The sequence below is a fragment of the Tinamus guttatus genome, unplaced genomic scaffold (genome assembly GCF_059628265.1).
Source record: "Tinamus guttatus ecotype Peru unplaced genomic scaffold, ASM5962826v1 Tinamus_guttatus_pri_ptg000116l, whole genome shotgun sequence".
Classification (NCBI taxonomy): domain Eukaryota; kingdom Metazoa; phylum Chordata; class Aves; order Tinamiformes; family Tinamidae; genus Tinamus; species Tinamus guttatus.
In genome coordinates, this window is record NW_028288650.1 from 1,653,491 (window position 1) to 1,679,171 (window position 25,681).

Below are 25,681 nucleotides of genomic sequence, written 5' to 3' on the forward strand. Positions count from 1 at the left end.
CAACCACCACCATAGGGTCGTGTTGTGTTTTTAGGCAAAAAAAAAACAGGTTAAAACTTGTTCTTCCTGCTTCTGTCCCGCAGCTGTCCATCAAAACCAGCTTTCTCCCTGCGGTCTATCAAATATTTCCCTCACAAATCAATTTTACACATGATCAGCCCATACCCCTACTGAGCTGAACCTCCCCGTTAATTAAGTGAAGAAATTACCATATATATTATATTAATGCAAACATCATTCAGCTAGTAATTCACGGCTGATCTGGATAATGGAAAGGTTGAACACCCATTAACCCAAGCCAACAAAATGGGTTGGCTGAGAAATTCTAGCAGGTCTCATGTGACTCTTCCCTCTAACTGCAGCTCTGCGGTATCTGCTATTGTAATAATTAAAATCCTCCCGGTAGATCAATACTGGAATCTCTTTATGGGAAGTGCCCTGATGGAAATGTCTCAAGGAAGCTGGGGCTGTGGAACTCAGAAAAATTCATTTTTTTTATCTGACAATTATCACCACACTGCAGACTAATTCAACAGTGCACCCCTCTCACTCTGCTTTGAATGCACTGGAGATTGACATCTAAAAAACCTAACATCTCATTTTAACAAATAAAGGCACCATTTCCACATACAGTTTGGAATTATCAGCAATCATGAAACCAGACAAAAAATTAATATACATTAAGCACTTCATCTTCTGATGGCTTCCTCTGAGTCTCAGTTATCGCAGCCTTCTCCTCATTTCCTCTCTTTGTATCTTCCTGTATTGATCTCTGCCTTTTCATCTCTTGAAAAAAGAGGAAAGACATGTAAAATTATTATAAAGCTTGATATTTATGTATTGAAATGTGGACTTACATTATCAGGTTGAAATATATTTATTGTTAAATGTTATTAAATCATAAGATGGGAAAACATGGCTCAAATTTGCTCCTACCTGGTCTGTTCTCCACATACTGACTGAAAGACTGGAGTTGAGTTTTTCTGACGGTGGAGTCCTTGCCAAACACAACAGGATTTCTGAGGCGCTCGCCCGCCTTCTGCGAGCGCTCGGCACGATGGTCCTCTGCTCCGTTCTGCTAGGAAAACAGGACACACAAGAGTGCCTTTTGTTCCCAAAAGTGAAGGCGCAAAGCGGGAAGGTGCGTTTCACCCAGGGAACGGGAGGCAGGGGGTGCAAAGGGAATTTTGCAGCTCAGACTGCGGCTTACACGGGATGCAAGTATCGGCTGCAGGGAAAAGCAGAAAGCGATTAACTTTTCTCTCTCTTTTTGGGGAACGTGTGGTGGGAAGGGCTGCCTTTTCCCTGCCCGGCACCTCACGCCGGACTCCGCGTCACCCTGCAGCAAGACCCATTAACTGTCGCCCGCGTTTGCTGGCGGCGCCGATTTTTTAGACGGAAACTGCTCTTTTGTAGGATTTGTCAAGCGTTGTGTGTGCTGGTGCCGCGCGGCAGCGCGCGTCGCGTCCCCCCGAACACGATCTCTATCGCCTGAAAAGCACCGGGCTTTGAGCTGCCCTCCCTCCCTTCGCTCCTCTTGCTGCCCGGCACAGGATTCTCTCGCTTTGTATAGTCCCCCAGACTTGTATGACAAGAAGAACTAGTTTCTAATTTTATGCCCATTGAGATAAACCACTAATGCTGGATGAAGGCTAAAAGGTAGGATTATAATACTACCCCACTGAACTGCATTTCATCAGCTATAACTTTCCAAAGCCAGATTTGTAAGTAAGCCCTTTACAGCGAAGGAAACTACAATTATCTTTTCCAGGGCTTCCTATGTTAATACTGGTAACAAATTCAAATGGGTCTATCAACATGAAATATCCCAGAAGACTGAACCACTGCAGTGTGTGGAAACTGCAGATACCGAGGGGCTGTGTACCAAACAAATATTTCATTTTATACCTAATCTTTTATTATTTTTATTAAGTGTTTTGAAAGTAAATAGGGAAAGGCTAAGATGCATGACTAATAGCTAAGCCTGCTGAATGCTGAAACTGGTTATCAAAAGCTACCAAGACTTTGCCCTTCCTCTGCATTGAGACAATCAGTAATGAGGGAGTTCTCCAATGGCCTATTCTCTAGCCTCAAGGAGGCCGGGGATACACAATCCTCCAGGGAAGGTAACAGTTTATCCTTTTCCACAAACACAGAATGCCTCATTTATAAACGTGTAAACTGCATTTTATTAAAAAACAAATCCAACTCAATGCCCGGAGCTCCCCGCGAACAGATGGGCACCATATATTCCTTAGAAATGCCATTTTGGAACTCTCCCTTCACAAGGCGGGCGCCGAGGGAAGCTGTTAAGTTGCACCTTTTGCGGCAGTAACTTAAAAAAATACAGCTAATGCAGAAAAGCTTTTTCTTTTTTTTTTTGTAAAGAGAAATGGCATTCTCTGCAGGTTAGCTGATAGCGAATTGCCCTAATGGAGGTGCCCTGAGCGTCATTTATTGAATTAAGCTTGAAAAAAAAAGTATTGCTCATATCATAAGGATGGCTTTTCAGCTGCAGGAACCAGGCTGCTATGATTCTGGCTAAATAAAAGGCTGTTTCCTGTTATTAGCACAATAACCATTTGACAGGCTAAACTAGAGTCTTTACCAAAATAAACAAACATGGCTAATTTTTTAGGCCTGGCAACATGCTAAAATATCAGCGTGATTAGCCAGCAAATCCCATTTTAAGAAACCTTTTTATGACTAGGGACTTCTGCCACTTTACAAATGTATTCCTCTAAGCCCACTAATTCAGTTAGCCTTTTCAATCCATTGTATTATTCTTGGGCCAGCTTCATTTTGCATTAAATCCACTGCAGAAAGCTAAATTGAACGCAAAAATCAGACTTGATCCAGGCTTCCTTTTGTTCAAAGATAGAGACCGAAAGTCCTCTGCTGCTGCCACACACTTTCATCACCAATTTATAGGAACCGACAGTGTAAGGGAAAAGCAATGAAAGTCATTGTTTTGGGACTTCAAAGCATCTCTGTATCTGGGGAAGGAAATCCTTTCAGTCAGCAGCGCTTTCCCCGCAGACTGCAGGTGGGTGAAAAGTTATACCCAACTGCAAGTGCCCCAGAGCCATAGGGAGATTAATGACATACACGGGCTATTTAAAAAAAAAAAATAGTCAGAACGCAAGGGGCCTAATTAAGAAAACGAAAGGGCAAATTGGTTGGTGTGTGCCCCACGTGAAAGCGGTGAACGTGAGGAACAGGCAGAGCGAGTGCATGCACCGCGTACCCATGGCTTTATTTTTCCCGAGCCGCTCGTTGTCAAGTGCCCAGGCATGTATGTCTTTAAAACGTAATGCGGCTTAATTTTAATGGGGAAAATCCAGGGGGTCAGGCTTGGAGGGGGAGCAAAGCCCCGAGAGCCCAATCCTACTCTTATGGAGTCAGCGAGAGCTTTGCTGCTGATTTCATGGGAAGCAGAATGGAGCCCGGGCTTCATTTCCCATTTAAGCAACGAGCTCATCAGGAAATAACTCAGAGATGATTTTTGTTATCTGTTACTATTATGCCAGACAATTACCAGTATCGAGATCAGAAAAATAAATGGGAAATGTGTTGATTAATCAACAGAAAAAGCCTAGTGCACAGCAAAGCATGCAATTGCGCTGCCGTGAAGATTTTCTGCATTTCTTGCTGTGAAGGATTTGATAAGAAATCATTTTCCTCATCACGAAGTACACAACAGAAATCGGAACACACAGGTACTGAGACAAAAGCATTAATCAAAACTTACCTTAATGTCTTGCTCTGAGCTATCAGTTACAGCTTTCTGAGCAGCACTGGAGAGTGAATTTGCCACCTGTGGCTGAGCTTCTAGGAGCTTCTTCAGCTTCAAATCCACCAACTTACTGTTTTGTTCTGCTAAATATGCAAATACCACATACAACAGAGTGAGATGCATTTAAATGCAGAGTCGCTACAACAATGTATCAGTTTAAAAGGTAGATTTCCTTCCCTTTCCTATCACTTCAAGCTGAAATGTAAAAACTGGAAGAAAAAAACAATTAAACCCCTAAATTTTTTCTTTTTTTTTTTTTTTTTGCGGGTCAGATTGATGTAGATTTATGTAAAGCGTGTTACATCGACAGATGTTTTCTAAATTTCCCCAAAAAACATATGTTAAAAAAAGGCAGCACTTGTCTAAACAAGCATAAACTATCAGATGTTTCAAGACAGATGAAAAACATAGAAACTAGACAGCGTTTGTGAGATTTTACTCCCAAGCTATGCACACTTCTACATTGGTATACAAACACACACAAAGAGTCATTTATTTTAACATGACATGTAACAATTTATCACACAGTATAAGTACTGATAACCCCTCGAGTTTATGATCTACTAATTCATCCTAAGGCTCCTTGGCACAGCTCCTCAGCCTTCCAACTGCAGTATCCAAAGAGGCAGCTTTCTAGTGATATTTTACACTGAGTTATAGAACGCACTGAAGCCAAGAGGGCAATAAAACACTTCATAACTCCATCTGAGGGACAGATGCGAAGTGTGCTGAAGTTCACTGCCCTTTTTACCCCCGTCAGCTCTAGGGATCTGGAGCGGCGCCCAAAGAGCGGCGCCATTTGCCTCACGCAGGGTGCGGCTATGGGGACGCGCGCGGCCGGGCCGCAGCGGGAAGGAGGCGACGCGGCCTCGTCCCCACACACATCCCGCGTGTGGAAACACGGGATGGCGTCGCCCGCGGACACAGCCCCGTCCGGCCCGTGAGGCCGTTGGGCCGCGTGGCTCCTTCCCGCCGGGATCCTGGCGGCAGCGGGAACGGGCTGGGCCGCGCCATGACGAAGGACAGGCTCCCCGCGCTCCGGCACACCCAGCCGGGGTGTCCGTAATTGCGGCGCGCGTGTCGGGACACGCACGTTCTCGCGGGCTTCTGCACAAACATCACGTAACGACGGTGATATAAGAGGGTCACGTTTTATCAGCTGCGTTCGCGGCGGCGTGTGGCAGCCTCGGCAAATACAGAGGCCGTATTTAACGCCGGCAACTTAGGGGAAGTTTTCATGGGGGAGTTGGAGGGAATTAACGTTCAGTAGGGGATAAATTAACTAACGCAGTCAGTAGCGAGACCAAAGGTGCAAAGGCCCTTACACCTTTGCATTTAATGTCCCCGAGAGACTCAGCCTTCACTAGAACTTGCTCCGAATTGGCAGGAATCCACTAAAAACTGTGAACACTGATGTCCGTCCTCTTCCTCATTTGTTTGAACAGTGATATTTGTCCTCCCACCTAACGTGCAAACTGAACTTCACAGGGGCTTCCCCCTTTTCTTTCCAGGATGTCTTCCCATGGCATGGATGAAGTGTTGGTAGGGGTTTAGTATCCCTGAGAAGGTACCTCTCAGGAAAAAAAGGCCCATGGAAATAAATGCTGTCAAGTCATTGGGGCTATGTGACAGGAATATTCATTTACCGATTTTCTTTCTCTCCTAAAATGAACCGGTATTTATTGGAAAATCATTGGACAGGATTCTGCTCTAAATGAGCTTAAGCTACATGCTGGAAACACTAAATATATTTCCTTAGGTGTTTGGAAATGCCCAAAGAAACAAACAAACAAAAAGGATATGAGCCCAGATTTTCTCACGGAAGAAAAGACTAGCTCGCTAAGGCAACTGAGGGCAAGAAAAGCAGTATAAATGTTGCTGGCAGGTTAATTTACAAGGAGCAAATACTAAATCAAGGGTGTTGGTTTAATATATTCACTTGGCATGGGCAGAAGCAAGGCAGAGGATGCCAGGAAAAGCAGGCTTTTGCCCCCTCTTTCCTGCGCTGCCCTAGGTGCACAGGGCTTCTCCAGGGAGCTGTGACTCCATCCAGCTTGCAGTGACCCCAAACCTTGGCAGTGAACGTCCCGTGTTGCCCAGGGACAGGGCTCATGGTGGCAGGGCCATCGTAGGGGCTCAGCGAGCCTGGGACGCCCCAAGCAGGTAAATCTGCCTCTCAGGGGGACTCCTCGCTGCGTTACTTATTCTCCATTGCAACCAAAAGCAAGCAGGAAGGCAAAATGTTCACAGAGAATGGAGGCAGGGGTAAAAAAGGTCTGGAAAGGCACAAATTAATAGTTGAAAATTACGAAAGAGAGAAGCAGCACATCAGCACTGATGACGATGGCGTGTTAGTCATGCAAAATACACAAAATAGCCATTATTTAAATTACCCGTTGAATCAAGGTCATTTTCTAGGTTAGTAAGCTCATCTCCACCTCCAGAAAGAGAGCATTCGGGCACCTCCTCGTTAGTATCTATCTCAATATTATCCTCATCCTCAGCCTCATCTGTAGGAACATACAGCATGAAGGTTAGTATTTTCTTTATGTACATGCATGTACATCATTAAAAACACGAACGCTTCAGAGAAAGGACTGAGCACGGTTACAATAAAAAATGCAAATTGTTAAAGAAGTCTGGAAGGAGCTTTCTCTCCGTCCGCTCATGGAGGGATCTTTGAACTGACGCAATTCAATATCCATGCGGGGGGCTCTGCTGGAGCCCCGGCACAAGAAAGGTAGAGCCCGGCCTCGGCAGTGGATTTTCTCCGGGCTGAACGTCTGGCTAACTCTGAAAAGCACACGTGCTTCTCCTTACCCCTCGGAGCGGAATGATTTCCCCCAGGACGCCGGCAGGGCCCAGCGGGAGCCGGGTGCCGCAGTTGGCGGCCGGCAGCCTCGCGGCGCCCGCGGCGGCAGCGGGGAGCTCTTCGGGACGGCCGGAGCGGGAGCTCTTCCCGGCGCGTCCCTGCGGAAGCGCCGGGCTCTCCCACCGCTCCGGTTTCCCGTGCGAAGGGAATCCCGGCGGCGCCGGGCGCGCTCGAGAGCCGCTGCCAGCGCTGCGCCTTGCTCTGAATCAGCCTAAATACATTTTAAATAAAACAGCAATCGTCATTACTCTTTATATTTTTATATAATTCTTCCTACCGAGTTTCCCAGAGCGGCTTACGAGTGTCACTTGTAAATTGGCCACATAATGTTTTATGTAGCTGGCGATTACTATTATTATAATCAGGATGACGATGTGGGTAAATTAAGGCACAGAAAGAGTAAGTGACCTGAGGAAGATCAAATAGTAAGTGCTGAACCGTGAAGGAGATCACAGAAAAAGCCCTGACTCACATTTTCAATACAAAGAAATAATTAAATTAAACGACATCCATAAAAGCTAGATTAATACTTTCAAAACATGTAGTTGCATTGTATTTATTCATTTTTAGTCTCACATCAAGTGATATCTACTCTTGTTCAGACTCATAGGCACATTTTTTTCCTATGTATGTACACATGGCTGTAAAAATGACTAAAGAGATGGCTAGAGTACAGCAGGAGAAAGAATACACCTATATATTAACTGAAAGGCACTTTAAAGAAATGCCTGATAGGAATAAATGCTCTTTATAACCGCAAGACTTTTGTACGTTCGCTCCCCATTTAAACTAAAAGGATCCTAAATATTGTAACAGGAAATTGTAATCCCAAACACCAGAAGCCTGAGGAAGTTTGGGCCTGGACTGGCCCTTGACCCTCGCGGTCCCTCTTGGAATACAGGGCACTCCAGCCCCAGCCCGGGACCTGCATTCACACCCATGCCGCTGAAGCACGGCTTAGGCAGTTGCTTATTTTGTTTCCTTCCTTATGCTCATAATTTCCCTTTTAGGAAGCTCATTCCTGGGTTTTTCCCCTTTTTCCCCACCCTCCTTGCTCGTCCTTTCTTCCTCGAGCCCTCTGTACCTCCTCGGTGCCCGCAGTGGAGCTCTGTGGGGAGGCAGGCAGGGAATGAAGCTGAAGGGGACGTCAGGAAGCAGGAGAGGCGCGGGGTAAAAAGCACAACCTGCAGAAAGGCAGGAGACAACCAAAGAGGAACCCGGTAGTGGCAGAGGGCAATCAAAGCCACCTGGAGCCAGCAAACGACTTTGCAAAGTGCCCAAAGTGCTTGGAGGCAGCAGCGGCCACTACCAAGTGCTCGTAGCGAGATGCCGGCCTTGAAGGCTGCCCGATACTAAGGGAATACTAGGATGAGATTATTTGATTTGCCCTAATTCCATTTAATACAGTGAGAAGAAACCGGAGGCACTGGCTTTGACACCACTGTTTTAGACAACAGAAGACATGGAAATGTTGACTTGTCCCTTATGTCACATAATGACCTGACCCCATATTTCATTTAAAGTTGGCAGGTCTTAGTGGAGTACGACTATCACGATGCTTACCCTCTACAAGGAGCTGTCAATTGCAAGCATTTTTTGTAAGAAATTTCAAAAGTTTTCAAATATTTTGCAAAGCTGACAGGTCCTTTGTTCTAAAACACTCTGGTTTTCTTCAAGTCCAAAGCACTTCCATGGTAATAAAAATGAAAGCATGTTTTGGAAGCCTGTTCCAACATGACTCTGCAATTATAAACAATAAAAGGAATAACGTGATGAAGAGATAACAGATGTCTTTTATGAAAAAAAAATAGTGAGAAAAAGCTAAAGCTCTTGGTTCTAGAACCGGGGGCTGTATTTTGGAGCACTAGAAAAATGCTTTCTTGAGAAGATACATAAATGTGGATCCTAGAAAGACAGCAAACTCTGATCGTACTGTGAACAAAAGAACAAAATTAAAGATACATAATTAGGCCAACAGCTAAGCAGCACGAGTCATTATCTATACAGCTGTAAGTCTGACGAGAGCCAGACACAGGTCAAAATAAGACTTTTTCGGAAGTACATGGAAAAAACGATCCAGAGCAATTTTACAGCTAATATATCCTGCTGCTTTGTAGATGGAGCAGAACCCTTAAAATCTGCAGAGAGAATATTGCCTGTTAAAAACACGAAATTGAGCTTTCTGAGCTGCAGCACCTCTTTGTGTCTTTCCAGCTTTTGTCACTGGTTCCAACATCTTTTAAACATTTTTTTTTTCTATTTGGGTCCTACAGCACATTTGGATGCTTCTTTTTCTGTCTTTTCCCCCCCTTTTTCCCTGTTTTGGGCACTTTTCTCATCCAAACCTCTTAACAGGAGGCTTGTGTTCCCTTCGTCCTGCCCGTTGTGGCTTTCCTCCCTCTGCTGCCCCATGGCCACCTCCAGATATTTCCCTGCAAACCTGTCATCCCACATAAAGGGGGAGAAGTGCCAGAAGGAAGCAAGCACGCTGCCCACATCCCCAAAGAGCAGGACAACACCTAGATAAGATGCCAATTCCTTGGCCCCCTCGCTGCTGGGAAAAGAGAGGGTATTTGGATTCCTATCTTGACATTGTCCCAGGATCCACCTCAAAGCGTTTGCTTATCAGCCTGAAGCTAGTAGGACACCTAATAAATATGAAGCTGCCATCCTGAACCCTCTGGCTGTTGGCAGAACGAAGTAGTTTCTGTCTCACATGCCAAATAACCTCCTGAAAAAGACGGCATTTTGTAGAAAAGGATGCTGCTTATCCAGGGAAGTTTCTCTTTGCCATAGGGGTTTGAGTTTCTCAGACCATGATTAAAAAAAACCTTTAGCAGAGAATGTAGCAGCAGTGCCAAAACACAAAACTCTCAATGAAAGTATAGAAATATTGAAAGAGAGCAGAGCTTCACCAGCAATATGAGCAAGAAATTAGTCTTTAGAATCAATCTCTAGTCTCCAAAATCCAAATGTTGATTTTTTTTTTCTGGAAGAATTGAATTGAGGGAGAGAAAATCGTTTTGGCTACAGGCAGCAGCACGTGAATGCAACTGGGGTAATATTCACAACAGTTGTAACTAGGAGACACTGCGTATTAAATGCTAATTTACACTGGAAATGAAGAACCAGAAACAGTTATGATTTATTTGGATTATAAACTGTTGGTGGAATGTCACAGAACTATTTCATTTTTAGAAGAATGAATTTCTTGGGTAGAGAAGTAGCGTATGAAATTATGAAGAGTGTTGTGGAAATACACTGAAGATGTGTGGAAATACACTGAAGATGGGCCATAAAGAAAGCTTTGTGAGAAGGAATGAGTACAAGGAAGTGCCAGAATATTCCCACATTGACAGGAAAAGAACATGGAAGAGACAGGGAATGAAAACTGGAAGTAGTCGAGATAACTTGGACAAAATGCTGCACGAACAAAGGAAAACTCATGCAGCAAATACAAACCAAGGAGATAAAGCCAAAGCTGAAATGCAGTGATGTTACACGAGACAAAACCCAACAGGTAAAAGGGTGAAAGCTTCAGATAAGTTGGTGATATTCATCCTGTCTGCTCTTCTACCAGCACTGAACCTTGGAGTGCATATGCAGTCATCCATATATACTTCCATAGGGATGACAGACCTGTGGCTTGGCTGCAGAGAGCAACAGGAAGCAGCGCTTGGCACAGTCTGCACACAGACATTCAGATGCACCCAAAGAGGGACAGAACGTGCCTAAAATCCCTACGGGGCAATGGAATGAGATGGCAGGAAGCATTTGCAGGAGTTGCATCAAGTTTGACTGCAGCAGTACAGATATTGAGAGGAATTGGAGAAACCAGGGAGGCAGATCCAGGCCCCCTGAAAGCAATAATCACCCAAACTTGCCCATGGCAAATTTGTTAACTAGGCTGAAGAACCTGAACCCTGGCCAACACAGGGACTAAATGCTCTCCTGAGTGGCAGAGGAAGAGTTCAGGACTGTTTGCACAAGTGTTAAGCACACAGTTCCTCTAAGGCAGTTGATAAACCTAGTGATGGACAGAAAGAGCCAGCAGCAAAATTCAGAGGAAATTCTGATCGGGGAAGGCCGAATCTTAGAGAAAGTCACATTGTGGCACCATTTAGCAACTGCAAGGGACTTGCTGAGGCCTGAGAATGTAACTGCCACCTAACCGAGCACGCGGGCTGTGCACGGGAAGCACGGGAGGGAAGACGTGGCAGGACGAGAAACAGCTCTGGACAGGCAGGATAAACCCGAGATGGATGGGGAACCAGCGGGATGGGGAACCAGCAGGATGGGGAACCAGCGGGATGGGGAGTCACCAACAGTGCAGAGGGCTGAAGAACATCACAGCACTCTGAAGACACAAGCACGGGGCCATTTCACTCCCATGGAGTGAGACCCAACTCCAACCCAACTCCCACTCCAACCCAACAAGGAACTTCAAGAACTCCCTGGCTGACAACCACTGCCCCGTGGCTTTCAGAGGAACTGGTAGAACCACAGATGGGATGTACTCTTACATGCTTAACACATGTGTATACATGTACACTCTTACATGTTTAATCCATGTGTGCACATGTATACTCTTACAAGTTTAATAGAGACATTTGGGACTGGGAAGGCCCTGCAACAGGAACCATGACCAATCTCCCTTCCCTTTTTCTTCTCTTTTTAAGCACTTTGGGGTGTCCCTTCTGGCCTCAGAGCACCCTCTGAACCAAAATATTTGTAAGTTCAGAGAATTTTTATAAAATGTCTTATTGCTCATCAGTGACTGAATGCACCTATTTATCAATAAGCAAGAGTGTGTTGGCAACATCGATTTACTGGGTAGAGAGAAGAAACCTGAAGACCAGAACCAGAGAGATACACACAACAAACTGCTTTCTCTTTGGCATTATGTAGGATTTTAGTATGCAATAAGAACATGTTTTTAACATGTAAGAACATGTATTTAAACATGTACGTAGAAAATATATATAGTAGAGGAAAAAAATCATTTCATTGCTGAACCTACATGTGCTGCAAATATAAAGCTGGATTTCCCTGACTCTCTGCTTTAATATTACATGTTAGTACAAAAAACAGAATCTCCCTTTGGAATATGTAGGAGACACCAAAAGAGGAAGAAGCCTGTAGAGAAATATGTGTTCAGGACCCATTTGAGTGACACTACATTACTCCTGCTCACAGCACTGGCAGGTATATGAATTGGAATGACATTTCAAAGTCGGTTTAATAATATTATAGCAATATTACAACCGAAAACATGTAAAGGCAAGAGGGATGTCAAAAGACTGCCATTAAAATCAAAGGGTTATTGCTTCCAACTCTAAAAGACTAAAAATAGTCTTTTAGAACACATTTAATAAAAAATAAAGTTCTCAGGTATTCCTAATGTTCTTTTCCCCAAATATTATGGCCCTACTCCTAAATAAAATACATCTTGGAGGGACTGTAAGCAATCGCCAGGAAATTCCAAAAATCATGGTAAGGGTAAATCCATAAATAACATGCCTATAGGAGTGACTGGTTCACACTAAATACCACTTCTCTGCAATCACATATACCCCTTCCTTTTAATTGCTGGAAATTGAGTGATATAACCCCGATTTGGAAAACTTATCTAGGGATGGTCTTTTGATACGTGCACTTGCTGCACAACAACTCCCGACACCGCCAGTTTGAAGTGTGAATAAAAGTGACACCCACAAAAGTCTTCTCGGGCTTCTAGGTTGCCATAGGAATAAGATCCGAGGTTCCTTAACTCACCTCCAGATGCCTTTGACCTTTCTTTCAACTTTTCTGCAGCCATTTCAGCGTAGCTCGGAAGTTCTGACATCTTCACTCCAGATCGAGCCTCTGCTATTAGCTGACGAGCTCGCTCCCTCAGCTGCCGCCGCCGCTCTTCATCCTGCTGCTAAGATATATTGAACAGTTGCCAACTCAGTAATTGACAGAAATGCAATTTCATTCTCAATCTGATCATCATGATAGTAACTGGTTTACAGCGTGGTGCTTGGCCCACGTTATAAATAGGATGTTCCGTATCAGTTGGGTGTCACACCACAACTTTTAAAGACATCCATGGATCAGATTTTTTTTTAAAAGCATTCCCTAAATTATTATTGCGTTAGAAAATTATTTGCAATTTAAAGCATCCGTAAATTAAGTTCTATAAAAACAAGCCGATTAAAATGATTCTCTGAAATTTGAGGTTCAAAGTTGCAGCTACCAAAAGTTTTATTGTGGCTGTAAAAATGGTTTTAGTTGAGCTGGTTTGAGTGGTGTTTTATCAGGGCTGAAATGAGAAGCCAGATGCTGCTCTTGGTTACCCCACTAAACAAGCTGACTTCAAAGGGCAAAAACGACATCCAAAGTGAGGTACAGAGAGGGATCTAACCCTTGGACTTCAGTGGATAAATCTTGAACAAAAAAGAAACAAATGAGCATTAGGGAAAGAACAATGGACTCCAGAGCAAAAAAAAAGACTTTTCCTTGTCAAAAAAAATGCACTATTTGCACTATGACTCTGGGTTTGCTCATTAATTAAAAAGATCACATGATTTATTCTGGGAATCAACCCAGATAACGCTCGTCTACGAAAACCTGTAATTACAGTAGGATATTAATATTTCAGTTTTGTAAATGAAAAAAATTACTGCATGTTGTTTTGGACATGACTAAAATGCCACAACTAAAAAATGCAGATAAAAAGATGCATCCAAAGGTATCTATGAAAAGACATTAAATCATAAAGGAAGGACAATGCCAGTTTTAGTCTTTAAAAGTTGATTTTTCTAAGTTTGGCAGTTTACATGGCTGTCCCCCCACCCCAAAATTACAAATGCTCCTAAATGCAACAAAGCCAGCACTTGGTTTTAAGTCAAATTCATCTAAAACTTCACATTGTCGGTATAACACACAGGATAAAACCCACGATATTCGCTGTTGGCCTTAACTAAGTGCAATATAGCAAAATGCCTGATTTTGGAGAGCAACGCTGGCACCTTTCCCACCCAAGCAGGGCCCAAACCCTGCGCACCTGCAGCCCTTGGGAAGAGCTGCTCCTAAGTGCTATTTTGCTTAAGCGCTCGTTAATAAAACAAGCCCCAAATACTAATTAGGTACATTTCAGCCATTTCCATGCAAATTGTTTGTTTGTAGCTATTTACTCATCATTGTTCGGGGCACAATAGCGCGAATGCAAATGCAGGCATCCCGAGGCAGCCCTAATGGGGCTCTCTGCTGAGAACCATTAGCCCAGAGGTGCGCGGTAATTCCATCCTCCAGCAGCCAGATTTAGCCTCATTAACAGCTCGCATGGGCAGGTTACAACTCATAAAACCCTACAGTAAACACGGCGTATGGACACGGCGCAATATCTGGGGCCTGAGTGACACGTTCCCTATCAGATCCCAGCGCTGGGCTTTGCTGCTCGGGCCCTGCTGCTGATCCCAACGGTTTGATCCCAACGGTTCTCGTTGGAGTCCGTATCCCAGCGGTGAGCCCAAAGCTGCTCCGGCTCCCCGGCACCCTCATGGATCACTTTAATTCATAGTCACAGCAACCAATTTTCTTCCAAACGATGGTATTTGGTAACATTAATTACATTCAAGTTTACACGGAATAAAATCGCTCGGATCTTTACCGCGTGCGGTAAACTCCTGGCATACGGGAACTTGCGGCTTTGGTTTAAGTGACTTTTCAAAAGGAACGGGCAAAATTTACAGCGAGGTTCCTGTGGGGTTTTGTGTGGAACAGTTTCCCCTTGCTGGACCAGAGAGAGCTTAAAAATAAGCCCGGTTACAATTTGGGTGACAAAAACACCCTCAGCTGAGTAGCCCGGTGCTCTCCCCTCCTCCTGCAAGCGGACTTGTCCCCTGCGACATTAGCATAGTCATTAACATCCCGGGGATCTCCAAGCAAACACAGATTACCGCGCCGTGTGTGTGTGCTGATTAAGCCAATCATCACCGCGGATAAGAGAAAAGCGGCGTATTTATTGCTGAAATTCAGTTCACGCACCCGAGCTGCCCACGGCCGGCCTTGGGGGGGAAACCCGCCTGGAAGGAGCCACCGGCTCCAGATCCGCAAAAAAGCCTGGAAGCCGCCGCGGTTAAGACTGGAGTTCCGGAGCGGTTACCTGAAAAGCAAATCTTCCCGATGGATTTTGGAAAGTGGAGAAGTTACACAGGCACAAACCCTGCCTGAAGGGAAAGGAAGGGGGGAGAAAGAGCGGTTCAAATGCAGCAAGCACGGACCACGCAAGCCCACGTACAGCCAGGTTTACAGAGCAGTTGGGTCTCGGGGAGAAAACTAGGCACGTTTCCCCCCCTCTGACCCATGAGACATTTGAGTTTATTCTGCTATTTGCCCCCGAAGACTCGGGAACGGTCTAAGAATCTGCCACGCGGCTGCACAGCAAGTGAAACTTCCCCTTTTAAGGACAAACTCTTCAGGAATAAGTAATGTAATTCCTTGTTTCCCTCCTATAAAAATGTATTGGTATGCAGTTTTTATATTTCACAGTTCACCGCCATCTCGGCAAGCTGTCTTCCACTGCTTCAATGGTGCTACTTTTAATTTTATCCTCCTTAGTCCTAGTAATTAAAGTGATCAGCAGTGGCATCCCAACGGCTTTGACACAGCTACAACCCCCTCGCAGACTCCTGCTTCCAAGGGGAGCGGGGAGAAGAAAGGCCGGAGCCTCCGCGCCCGGGAACACGGAGCGCGAGCTCCTCCAAGCCCCAACTTTATCCAATTGTCCTTTCAGGAGGCCCCGGGGCTCCTAAGAGGCAAATGAAACCGGTTGCCATTAGGGGGTCCTTTTTGTAGTCGCCGCCCGCCGTCGCTTTGGCCGAGGACGCCGTGGATTTGTGCCCGCTCCCCGGGGCTGGCGATGGGCACGGAGGCTCTGCCACCCCCAGGACGCTTTCCCGGGCATTTCTGGGTGCCCTTCGGCAGCGCCGAGGGAGCTGCGACGGTGCCGGTACCACCTCCCCGTGAAAGAACCCCCCATCAGGCTGCATCGCAGGTTTAAAAGCAAAACTCCTTAAAAAAAAAAAGTTTAAGATGAGTTTAAACAAGGAGCTGCTTCCCGGAGGGAGCAGTTTGCTGCGTGCGGCCTCCAGGCTTGTCCGGAGGCCGGGATTACCCACACGCACCTATTCACGGAGCACAACGCGGATGGAGGACGAGGGGGGCGCCGAGGGAGGCCCGCAAAATTACAAGGGCTTCCAAAGGCGCGGGCAGTTTGGGCAGGCTGGGGTTTACCGTGACCTTGATCGGCTCTTGTTTCAGTAAATAGGATTTGGGATGAAACATTAAAAGTGTTTAGCGGATCTTTTCAGAGCGGTTCAAACTTTTCTTCTGTTGGTTTATAATATAAGCAGACATGCTTGTAAATGGCCACACCTGCTCATTTCTCTGGGGATGTCCCGAGCTCGGCTTTTGCTAACAAAGAAAGGACCGGGGGAAAAAATCAGCCTTTCTTGTTGCAAAACAGAGTGGAAAGTCAAAATCTTTCTCAAGTTTGTCCCATCTGGTCAGATTAAATCTTTGATGGCCCCAGGGACCGTGTTTATGCCTGGGCCGTGCACTAACAGTTTAGAAGAGCTCAAAACACCCAGGTAGAGAGCGAAAACATGAGCGGCCGGGGCAGGACGCGCTCGCCGCAAACAAGGGCGAGCGGGGCTTGCATTTTTGTGCCTGCTCACATCTATTTAAGCAGGAGGTGATCAGCGCGGAGAGAGAGACATAAACATCTCGGCTATTTTCCGCCTTCCGCCCGCATCAACTCCTCCAGCGCCCGTAAAATCACGCCGAGTTTGAAAATATTGTGCATGGAAGGAGATCACAGGACGGAGCAAACCGCTTGCCGGGCAAAAAGGAGCTACTGGGCTGCAGTCTCTGTGCCACGGAGCGGCTGAGGAGACGAGGCAGAAGGAAGCCCAAGTAGCCTAAAGTCTAAAACTGGAGGAATCGCAACAACCTCATCACAGAGCTGCCTCTTTCAGGGGAAAGAAAGACCCCAAACTCACAGAAAAATGGGGTTGCGTGACTGCAAAAATGGAAAACGCCTCTGTAAAATCTTGGCAGCATTTTTAAAGACATGCTAGACACTCAAAAAAAAAAAAAAAAAAGGATTTTTTCCTCCAATCTTATTTATTTTGTCCTGGAAAACCTACAATTCGTTTGGTGCAGTATTCACAGCGTGAAGAACGCTGGCTTTAGAGAAATAACCCACCGAAAATGTATCGGGTGATTACGGAAATGTAATCCCTTGTGTCGCTGTGAAATTGATAAATTCTTAGTTTACCAAAAGAAAAAAAATATATATATATATGAAGAAAAAAAAGAATGGCTGACTAAGTAAGTATCACCTTGTGCTACATCCAAGGCCTCTTGCTGGTTGTCTGGCTGCTCTTTTGTAGGCAAAAAGGAGCTGAACGCTCTCTGGCTCCTTAGATCTGGCCCAACAAATGCACTGCCAGTCATGCACATGGATCCAGCTTAAAACCCAGTGTGAGCCTAAAAGAAGCTAGTCAAACTGGCACCTACTCATGCAGAAGGAGATAGATTTGTCATGACAGGCTGATTATTCAATGTAAAGAAACAGTTTAGCTTTTCTAATCTGGTACAAATACATCTTTCTCAGAGAAAAAAGTAAAAGGTCCAGCAGTTCAAGTATTTAAAGTAAAGAAACCAACAAAAAATTGTAACGTCAAAGTGAACCATAGGTATTTGTGCGGGAGCGTTCTGCAAAACAGCCCTGCAGTTCTATTCAGATAAATAAGATTTAACCCGTTTAACCCTTTAGGCGCTTCCCCTCGGTGCTGGCGGGGCCGAGCGTTTCTCTTTCCCACTGCGCCCGGCGCTACGCGGCTCTTAAGAGCGGCCTCAAACACCTCCGTCCAAACACGCTCTCCGTTTCCTTCCCTCGGCGGCCGATGCCGAAGTCACCGGCTCGGGATGCAAATGGACCCCACGAGTGACAACGAAGCCCCGCGCTAACTCCGTGGCGGGCGTTTGCTCGTGCAAGTTTGCGCCCTGCCTCCTCCCGCGGCGCCGTTAAGGGCAGCGATCCCCGGAGCGGCAGGATGCGGGGGGCTCGTTGCGCCCGGCACCGGGATTGCGGCCGCTCCGGGCACTGCCCGGATGCGATGGAGCCGCCGTGCAGCACAGTGTGTCGATAGGCTAAACCTGGTGTTTTCGGTGCCTTTCAGTAACCCAGTTCCCAAGAAGCTGCTTACTCATTGCAGGAGGCAGCGTTCGCCGAGCTCCACTTAAGGGATTTGCTCCTGTGTAAACTTGACTTCACAATTAACAACAACAACAACCCAAGCTGCGTTACGAAACGGCGCGTCCTGGCAAGCGGCTGGGAGGCGGGAGCTCCGCGGCGGCACCGCGGCCTCCCCGGGACGCCGGGATCGCGGCGCGCGGAGCGCCGGGACTTGCCCTCTGCAGGAATGTCCCGCTCGCCGCCGCCTTCTTGCCCCCTGCTCTGCTCTTAATTCTAGGGGACGGGCGGAGGGGTCGCAGTGTGACCAGACTGCAAAGAAACAAGTGCAACCCGGTGCCTTCCCCGATCCTATTTGGCTTTTCTATTTTTTTTTTTTTTTTGAAAATGTCCTGCAAACTGCTGGCAGCTTGTTTTTAATGGAAAATACCAATCGCCCAGGATCTATACCTAGCCTTTTGCCAATAATGAGAAAACTTCACCTTCTGTCCCCAGCAATTCTTAGGAAATCTTTTGCTGTTATTCCTACAAATCCAATTACAGATTGTTGAGTAGCTAGTGGAGTAAGCTTATTGAGGAGTGTCACATCACTAAGTCGTGCGTATGTGTTTCAGTTTGTAATGTGGTCTGAGCCGCTGTAGAGGTGTCAACTTAAAATGCAAGTAAGTAGCAGAACAGGGCTAATCCCAGCCACTACTCCCCTGCAGCCAAATTGTAGCGCAATGAATGACAGTGGAAATGCAAAGATGCCACTGTGCTTATCACACACAGCCAGATGGTGGACCTGGATCAATGCACACATGCCACGATCAATGCATTTGATAAAGAATTAAGAAGAAAACTGTACATGTTATCAAAGAACTTGTACATGGCATAATTATGATTCTGCATGTGCTTACTGATGATATTGGAGACTCAGAGGCAGGTGATAATGAAACTGATAGGAAGAAATAGCTTAAAGGCTACAGCATATGGCCTCAGCACCAAGAAATCTTGTCAAATAGTTCAGAAAGCTTTTTTAACTGTTATTACAGGCTGCTCATAGTGCAAGCTGGTGGCAACGTTTTATTATTATTTTTTTTTAATCTGAAATGTCAAAAAGTTACAAAAGCTGTACTTTTCAGAATGGCTCGGAAAATAATTAAGACACTATTGTGTTTTTAACACGCACGCACAAAAACTGCAGGCAGAGTCAGCATTCACTATTTTGATGTTTTTCTTTCTCTTCTTTTCTTTCTTTCTTTTTTTTTTTTAAAGACATAATTACATGTCCCCCTGAATGGATGGTTTTAGAATTTAAGGGAGCTCATGATCGTTTCTGGAATGTATCTGGGTAACGATTTGCAGCCTCTACAGATACAATTTTTGGCATCACTTTTAATCAGAGATACAGTATTTGCCTGTTGCCATCTGCACTCTGTCAGCTGCATTAGAGCCACCTCGGATGAGAAAAACTGCAATTAAAGATATGTGGCAAACGGCAGAAAGTCACAAAAACGCATACGCATTTTCTAACATATAAAAGGTACCTAAAATACAAACACTCATGCTCCAGTTGATAGAAGAGCTGTCTAATCAACGCCTGGACGTAACTTAAGTGCTCTCATTAGTGTGAAGACCTGCAGGCTAAGTAAGACTAAATCCCTTAAAAATTGCTTCGGCAATAGAAAAATCCCCCTCACCATTTTCCTCTGCCTAAATCATATCAATTAAAAAGAGAGAGAGAGCGAGCGTGAGAGAGGGAGGCATTTTCACATGACTTTGTTTTAGCTGACACTCAAAAAACTACATCCCGAATCCAATTGAAAGTGTTTCAGCAAAGAAAAGTTCATTAGCAACCTGAGGAGGGGGGAAGGAAAAGGAAAACGGAGAGAAACAACTCGGGGTTTGGTGTCTCTTTCGCTTCCCTCCTCGCCGGGTGCTGCGGCGGGGCCCCCGCTCCGCTTCCCACCGGGGCCGCCGCGGCTCTGCCGGCCGCTTTGGCGGAGGGAGGGAGGGAGGGAAGGAGCAGGGGGGGAGCGTGAACCCAGAATTTCAATTTGTCCTGACAAACCGGCGGGTGTCAAAGCCGAGCGGGCCGGGGAGCGCCGCGAGGCCTGATGGCTTGATTAGCTCTCGCGGCGCGATTGAGGGAGCTGTCTCCCTCGCGGCGTCCCCGCTCGGCGCCGCGCTTTGATCTCCGCTCCGCTCAATTCAGGAGCATCAGGCGACGAGATGGCGTGAAACACCCCAGCGCTTAGGCCCGAGCCTGCCACCGAGGCCTCGGCTTCGGCAGAGGCGGCCGTGGTCCTAACCCGGGACAGGCCGCGCCACAGGCCCGCTCGAGGCGGCCTCAGCCTGCTTCAAGCTTGGCGTTGCCACCACAAGGAGCCACCACGTCCCCAAGGGCCGTCGCTGCGGCACGTGCCGCGGGCAAGGCGGCCGTTGGGGAAGGTTCCTCCTCTCCGGCCGACGGCCCCGACGTTCGGGGGGAAAAGGCCGGAGAAATCCGTGCGCCGGGCTCCCCGGAGCAGCCCACTTCAAAGGGCTCGCTCCCGCGCGCGCTGTCAGGGCAGGTCAGGCCCGCCGAAGTGGGAAGCCGCTGCGCCGCCGCCGCACAAAGAGCCGCCGCGGCCGGAATCAAACAAAGCCCAATTAAACTAATCATAACGTCCCAGTGCACACGAGGAAGCTCACCTGGTATTTCTGGGCTTCTCGTGCGAATTCCCGACTCTACTCGGTACTTGGTACTATAATTACCCTGACCAAAATACTGTGAAATTACTGCTCTGATCTACTAATGGCTGCAAAAAATCGAGCCGTCGTGGTTTCATGCCAAGGGGCCGTAGCAAGGTGGCGCAATGCTTTCTGACAGAGACGACAACTTCTAAAAAACTCAAAAGGGAAAATTAACGGGATGTGGTTTATGTTGCCAAGGCCTGTTCATTAATTACCAATTTAATCGCTGCTGGAGGCATGACATTACAGAAATCTGGCTGGAAGTTCTAATAGATTATGAAGACCACCTAAGACGAGTGACCAAGAAATGTACAAAACAATTAATACTGTTTCACTGCTATCAAAGACACTCAGATTATTTTACATCAAGTGAAGCAAAAGAATTAGTAGCTTCACAGTGCCACCACTAGGAACCGTAAATACAATGGCACACAATTAGTAATGCACATGTGACTTTTCGTTCAAGGCATATATCCTTGGGAAAGCCTGAACATGATAAGGAGAACAAAAGGAACATTTTTAACTGAAATGAATAAAGATTTTAACTCTACCCTTGTGCATGCTGAGCAATAACAGCCTAGGCAATGCAAAATACAGCTCGAAGTCACGGCGATATCATCCCGGGATTCACACCAGCGCGCGCCGAACATCCGCACGGATTCGGCCGCGGTCATTAGCGGCGGTACAAAAAGAGCATCCGCGACTCGAGCGGGTCTGCAGCTCGCCGGGCGCGCGGGAGCCGAGCTCGGCAACACCGAGCCCCTTTCTTGCTGGTATTTAGATAGAAGGTACTTCTGTTTTCGAACTATGGTCATCCAGATGAGCTTAAAACTCGGTTAATAAATGGACAGGGTGTTTTACAGGATGCTACATGTTAGCATTATGGCTGCACGCTCCGCAGCACCTTACTTTTACATACATGCAACAAGCCACTGCATATTGACACTTAGGACAAGTGCTTGACTGGTGCAAACAGATGTAAATAATGGAATAACAGCCATCAAATGCAGCTAAAAACCTCAAGCATTTATATCTGAAACTTGAACCGGGTAACATTGGCCTTGCATTACCAAAGGTTACACTTTATCTGTAAAGCCCTTCCCGGTACAAAAGTGACAGTGCATACTAATTCCACTGAGAAATGAGTTTCACTTGCACTAATTGATTTGTTTTCCCAGCTATGACAGCGCGTGGTATATTCCAATATTTTTGCACAGCGAAATATCACAACTACATAGTAAGAAAGTCCTTAGACATATGAAATATTAAGTCTGCAGAGCCTTCTTGGAAAGTTATATATTATTTTCTATTTTTTCAGGTATTGAGTAATATGAAATAAAATAACTCGATTGTTCTCGCTATCAAGGAAACAAGTTAAGGCTGCCTCAGCCTTAGCATGTCATTACAAAGAAGTAAATACCAGCTCAGTTGCTTGGAGTGTTCAGTCAACAGCTCTAACCTTCATTTAAAGAAAAGCATACGGTTAAAACAGTTATAAAACTTGGAATAGCCATGAAATGTAAATACTATACAGCATGGTGTTATCAGCTTAAACCATATTTAACTACTTTCTAGTGGCATACATACAAGACATATAAATGAACAACAGGGAATAAGTTACCAAAGCTCAGGGATTACCAAAATAATGTTCAATCTTTTTACCAGTTAGATGGTAACTGCTTCTTTGTAATCTCAAGAAGATCCTGTGATCGTATCTAAATCTGGTCACAATTATCAGCATGACAGACTAGTCTTTTCTCGATCAATATTTTCCAATTAATATTAAAAGACCAAGTTTGCCATCTGCAAAGTCTTACACCTTAATAAATACTTGCTGGATGTTTAATTGATACAGAACAGCTTTTCTCTATTTGTTTTCTTATACAAATAATATAGGATTAACTTGGTAGACTTTCCTTAAATGAACGAATATTACCACCTCAATCACATTTATTTTCCAACTTGTAAGACTGCAAAAAACTATTCTACTGATGACCTAGATGCCTTTCCTAACAGTGTAACTAGTTTTAGGTGTAAATAAAAATGACTGAGTAAAAATATCCACTACTCATTTTCAAGAAACTACTAGAAATATTTGAAGCAAACAGTATCTGCACTGGTTCACTGAATTCAAGACATCTTTCAATCAAATTAAAGGGTTTGATTTCTGTCACCTACTGTGAATTTGCATTCTGTATCACCCCTGTATACTGTGCCTATAGTTTACTTTTTGGTCACTTTCTAGAGCAGGATAGTTATGAGCTTTGTTTTTGCTCAGAGAGATGGGCAGATAATTGCTGGATGGGATTGGAATTGCTTAATAAGGCTTTTTTTCATCCTGAACATTTAAAACCACATTTTATGTCCATTTTATTGCTGCTGGAACATCCCATATCTGCAAATGTATGCCATAAAATTAAAGTATACAAATTCATCTAATTTCAGAATTTTGTTGCTTTCTGAAGGTTTTCTAAAAAAACTTCCATTTCCACGGGTCCATGGCATATGCAAAAAAAAAAAAAAAAAAGTTACCATTTTGCATTCAAATATTTACGAAAACAAAAAGCAATGGGCAAAACAGGTTGATACCTGAAGTAGAAAGAGCTTATTAAATATGAATTAGATACAGCTGCAACAAGTCCTTTGAGCAAGCGAATAACAAAAAGCCATATTCCCAGCAAAAAGAAGCAACCTTTGAACACAGCCCTTTCCTCCTGCCTCCTCTCCTGGATGCAGACAGGGTTTGGAGGTAACAGCTTGTGGGTGAGCTGCTTCCTATCTGCCAGTTCTGCTACGAAAGCTGAATACAGTCCTCACTACTCTTCTAATTCTTAACATATATTAAATATACTCATTATATATTAATAAATGTATTAATTTTAAATTATATTTTATATATTAAATATATTAACAGCTATTCATATTTTATAAATATAAATAGATATTTTATTATATATATTAAAATATATTTTATATTTAAGCAGCTATAACTTATGCCACTTGAATAAGTATTAAATAATGGTAGCAAGGAAAAAAAATATCTCCTGTATGTACGTCGACTATTGACAGTTGTATTTAAACACTATTTTAAAGTAGTGTAGCCATTGCTCTCCAGAAACACCCCTTCAGTTTATAATAATCTGGTTTAAATATTTTATAAATTGATGCCTTCATCCCCACAATGTGGTTGTGGAAGAAGAACGACTGTTTTCCTGGTTTACCAGGTCAAGAGACCCTGGGTGGCCACCCTTGGGCTACCTTGGTAGCCAGGCCTTGCGTCCCAGCGCCTACGCTGGACCCTGCATAGCCCAAACCTTTGGCCAAACCCATACGAAGGGCCCAGTCCTGCTCCTAAATCCACTGAGGAGGAATCTTCAGCTCTTGCAAAACCCAAATAACGCCAGGGCAGATCTGTGCTAGAAAGAATATCACCCCCTTTTCAGCTACGCACTATTTTTGATGAATTCTGTGCTATGGGGCACTCTCCGCTAAAGCTCTCTACATTACAAAAGAAGTTTACAGTGTTTTAGCCACGTACCCAGGATCTAGGTGATGCCAGCAGGCAGAGTGCTGGGCACAGCCTTAATTTTCATCTCTTTGTGTATCCATCCCTCTATCCACTGGAATAGAGTCTTGCCTGACCTTTACTACACGCTTACGACCAGAACTGACAGCTCTTACCCACTGGTGTTCTCTGCTTTATTTTCTGTTTCACTGGGCCTACCAATTTGTCGCACCGTTCTCTACTACACAATATTCAAATACTGCTCTGTGGGCAGAATTATTAATTTCTTCAAGTGCTTTTCTCCAGTGCTCATCACCGCAGCTTTTAAGAGCCTCAGAAGCATTAATCACATTCCCTTCTCGCAGCACCCCGTGGTGGTGTTATTACTCGGCTCTTTGGATGAGAAATGAGATGGAGAGATCCAGCTAAAAGGATCTAACACTGGGTGCTCGTTGGGAAAGGCTTTTACTTGCTTTTTTCCTTAGTGTCTCAATCTTTAAGCAGTCCTTTCGGTGTCTAAAGCGCAGCTCCCACTGACCTCCCGCAGAAGCTGGGATGCTCAGTACACCTGCAAACCCCACCTTCACCTCCAGAAAGGAAGGATGCACAATTAATGCCCACACATAACGAGGAAGGTTGGTTCAGACGACCTAGTAGGCCCAATGGGGAACTCTCACTTAACTCTGCCAGGCGCCTTAACCGCATCCTTTGCTCCTTGCAAGCCCTGCTCCATCCACCGGCCACTTCTGCACCCAAAAGGACAGCTCCTGTGGACAAACAGCACCCCGGCCCTCCGAGGGAAACCCGCACGTTTGCTTTGGGGAAAACACTATGTGATCACATAATTAAAGGCTGCACCATAATGCATATACACAAAGGAGGTTAATTAAAGTTGCCAGTGCATTTCTTAACTCCTAATTCCATTCTCTGTAATCACACTAGCTTCATACCCATAGCCACTGGAGTTTACAGAGTCAACGACAGCTGCAGGAAATTTCCATTCTTTACGTGGACCAGTCATTAAAGGAGAATAGGACAAATATTTTGCCACCGGCTTTCACAGATATTTGCTGACAGTGGAGCTGAAATTGGAGATTTACGGATTCTGCTTCAGATTTGGCAAGGAAAGGCACCCTAGCAGAGAAGACCTTTTAGCCCTGCTCTTCCTGAATATTTTCTCTTTTGGTCTATTTTACCAGCTAGGCTGGGCACAGCAGCTCCATCCAGTCTCCTTACCTTTCCAACCCCTTATCCCAACCAAGCCCCAGCTGCTAGCAACCATCTCTACAGATCCATATTTTACATGGAGGAGCATTTATGTCAATCCAATATTATTGGATTGCAATATTATTAATGACAAGAAAAGAGGGAGTTAAATCAAAATGAGGAACCAATAAAAAGGCTCCCCACCTGAATGCAGGGGACTGCAGCTCTTATACCAGGCTGGAAATAACAAGAATGTCTTGCAAAAGTATCCCGGCATCAAGTGCATCTATATCAAGAACAGCAGCAGGAAGGTAGAGCTGTCCATAAATCTATCCAGAG

General features: G+C 45.1%; 1 protein-coding gene across 11 annotated transcripts in view; it reads right to left on the reverse strand.

Annotated features, from left to right (window-relative positions):
- EHBP1 (EH domain binding protein 1) overlaps positions 1-25,681 on the reverse strand; it is a 156,428-nt gene that overhangs the window by 32,686 nt on the left and 98,061 nt on the right. For 2 of the 11 annotated variants that reach the window (XM_088521263.1, XM_088521254.1), the window contains 5 exons: positions 12,444-12,591; positions 6,190-6,306; positions 3,752-3,879; positions 937-1,075; positions 680-786 (listed from right to left, as the gene is read on the reverse strand). In XM_088521263.1, coding sequence (XP_088377389.1) covers positions 680-786; positions 937-1,075; positions 3,752-3,879; positions 6,190-6,306; positions 12,444-12,591 — 639 coding nt within the window. Of the gene's footprint in view, positions 1-679; positions 787-936; positions 1,079-3,751; positions 3,880-6,189; positions 6,307-12,443; positions 12,592-25,681 lie in introns of all 11 variants that reach the window. The other 9 variants (XM_088521256.1, XM_088521253.1, XM_088521260.1 and 6 more) reach the window with 7 other exon arrangements.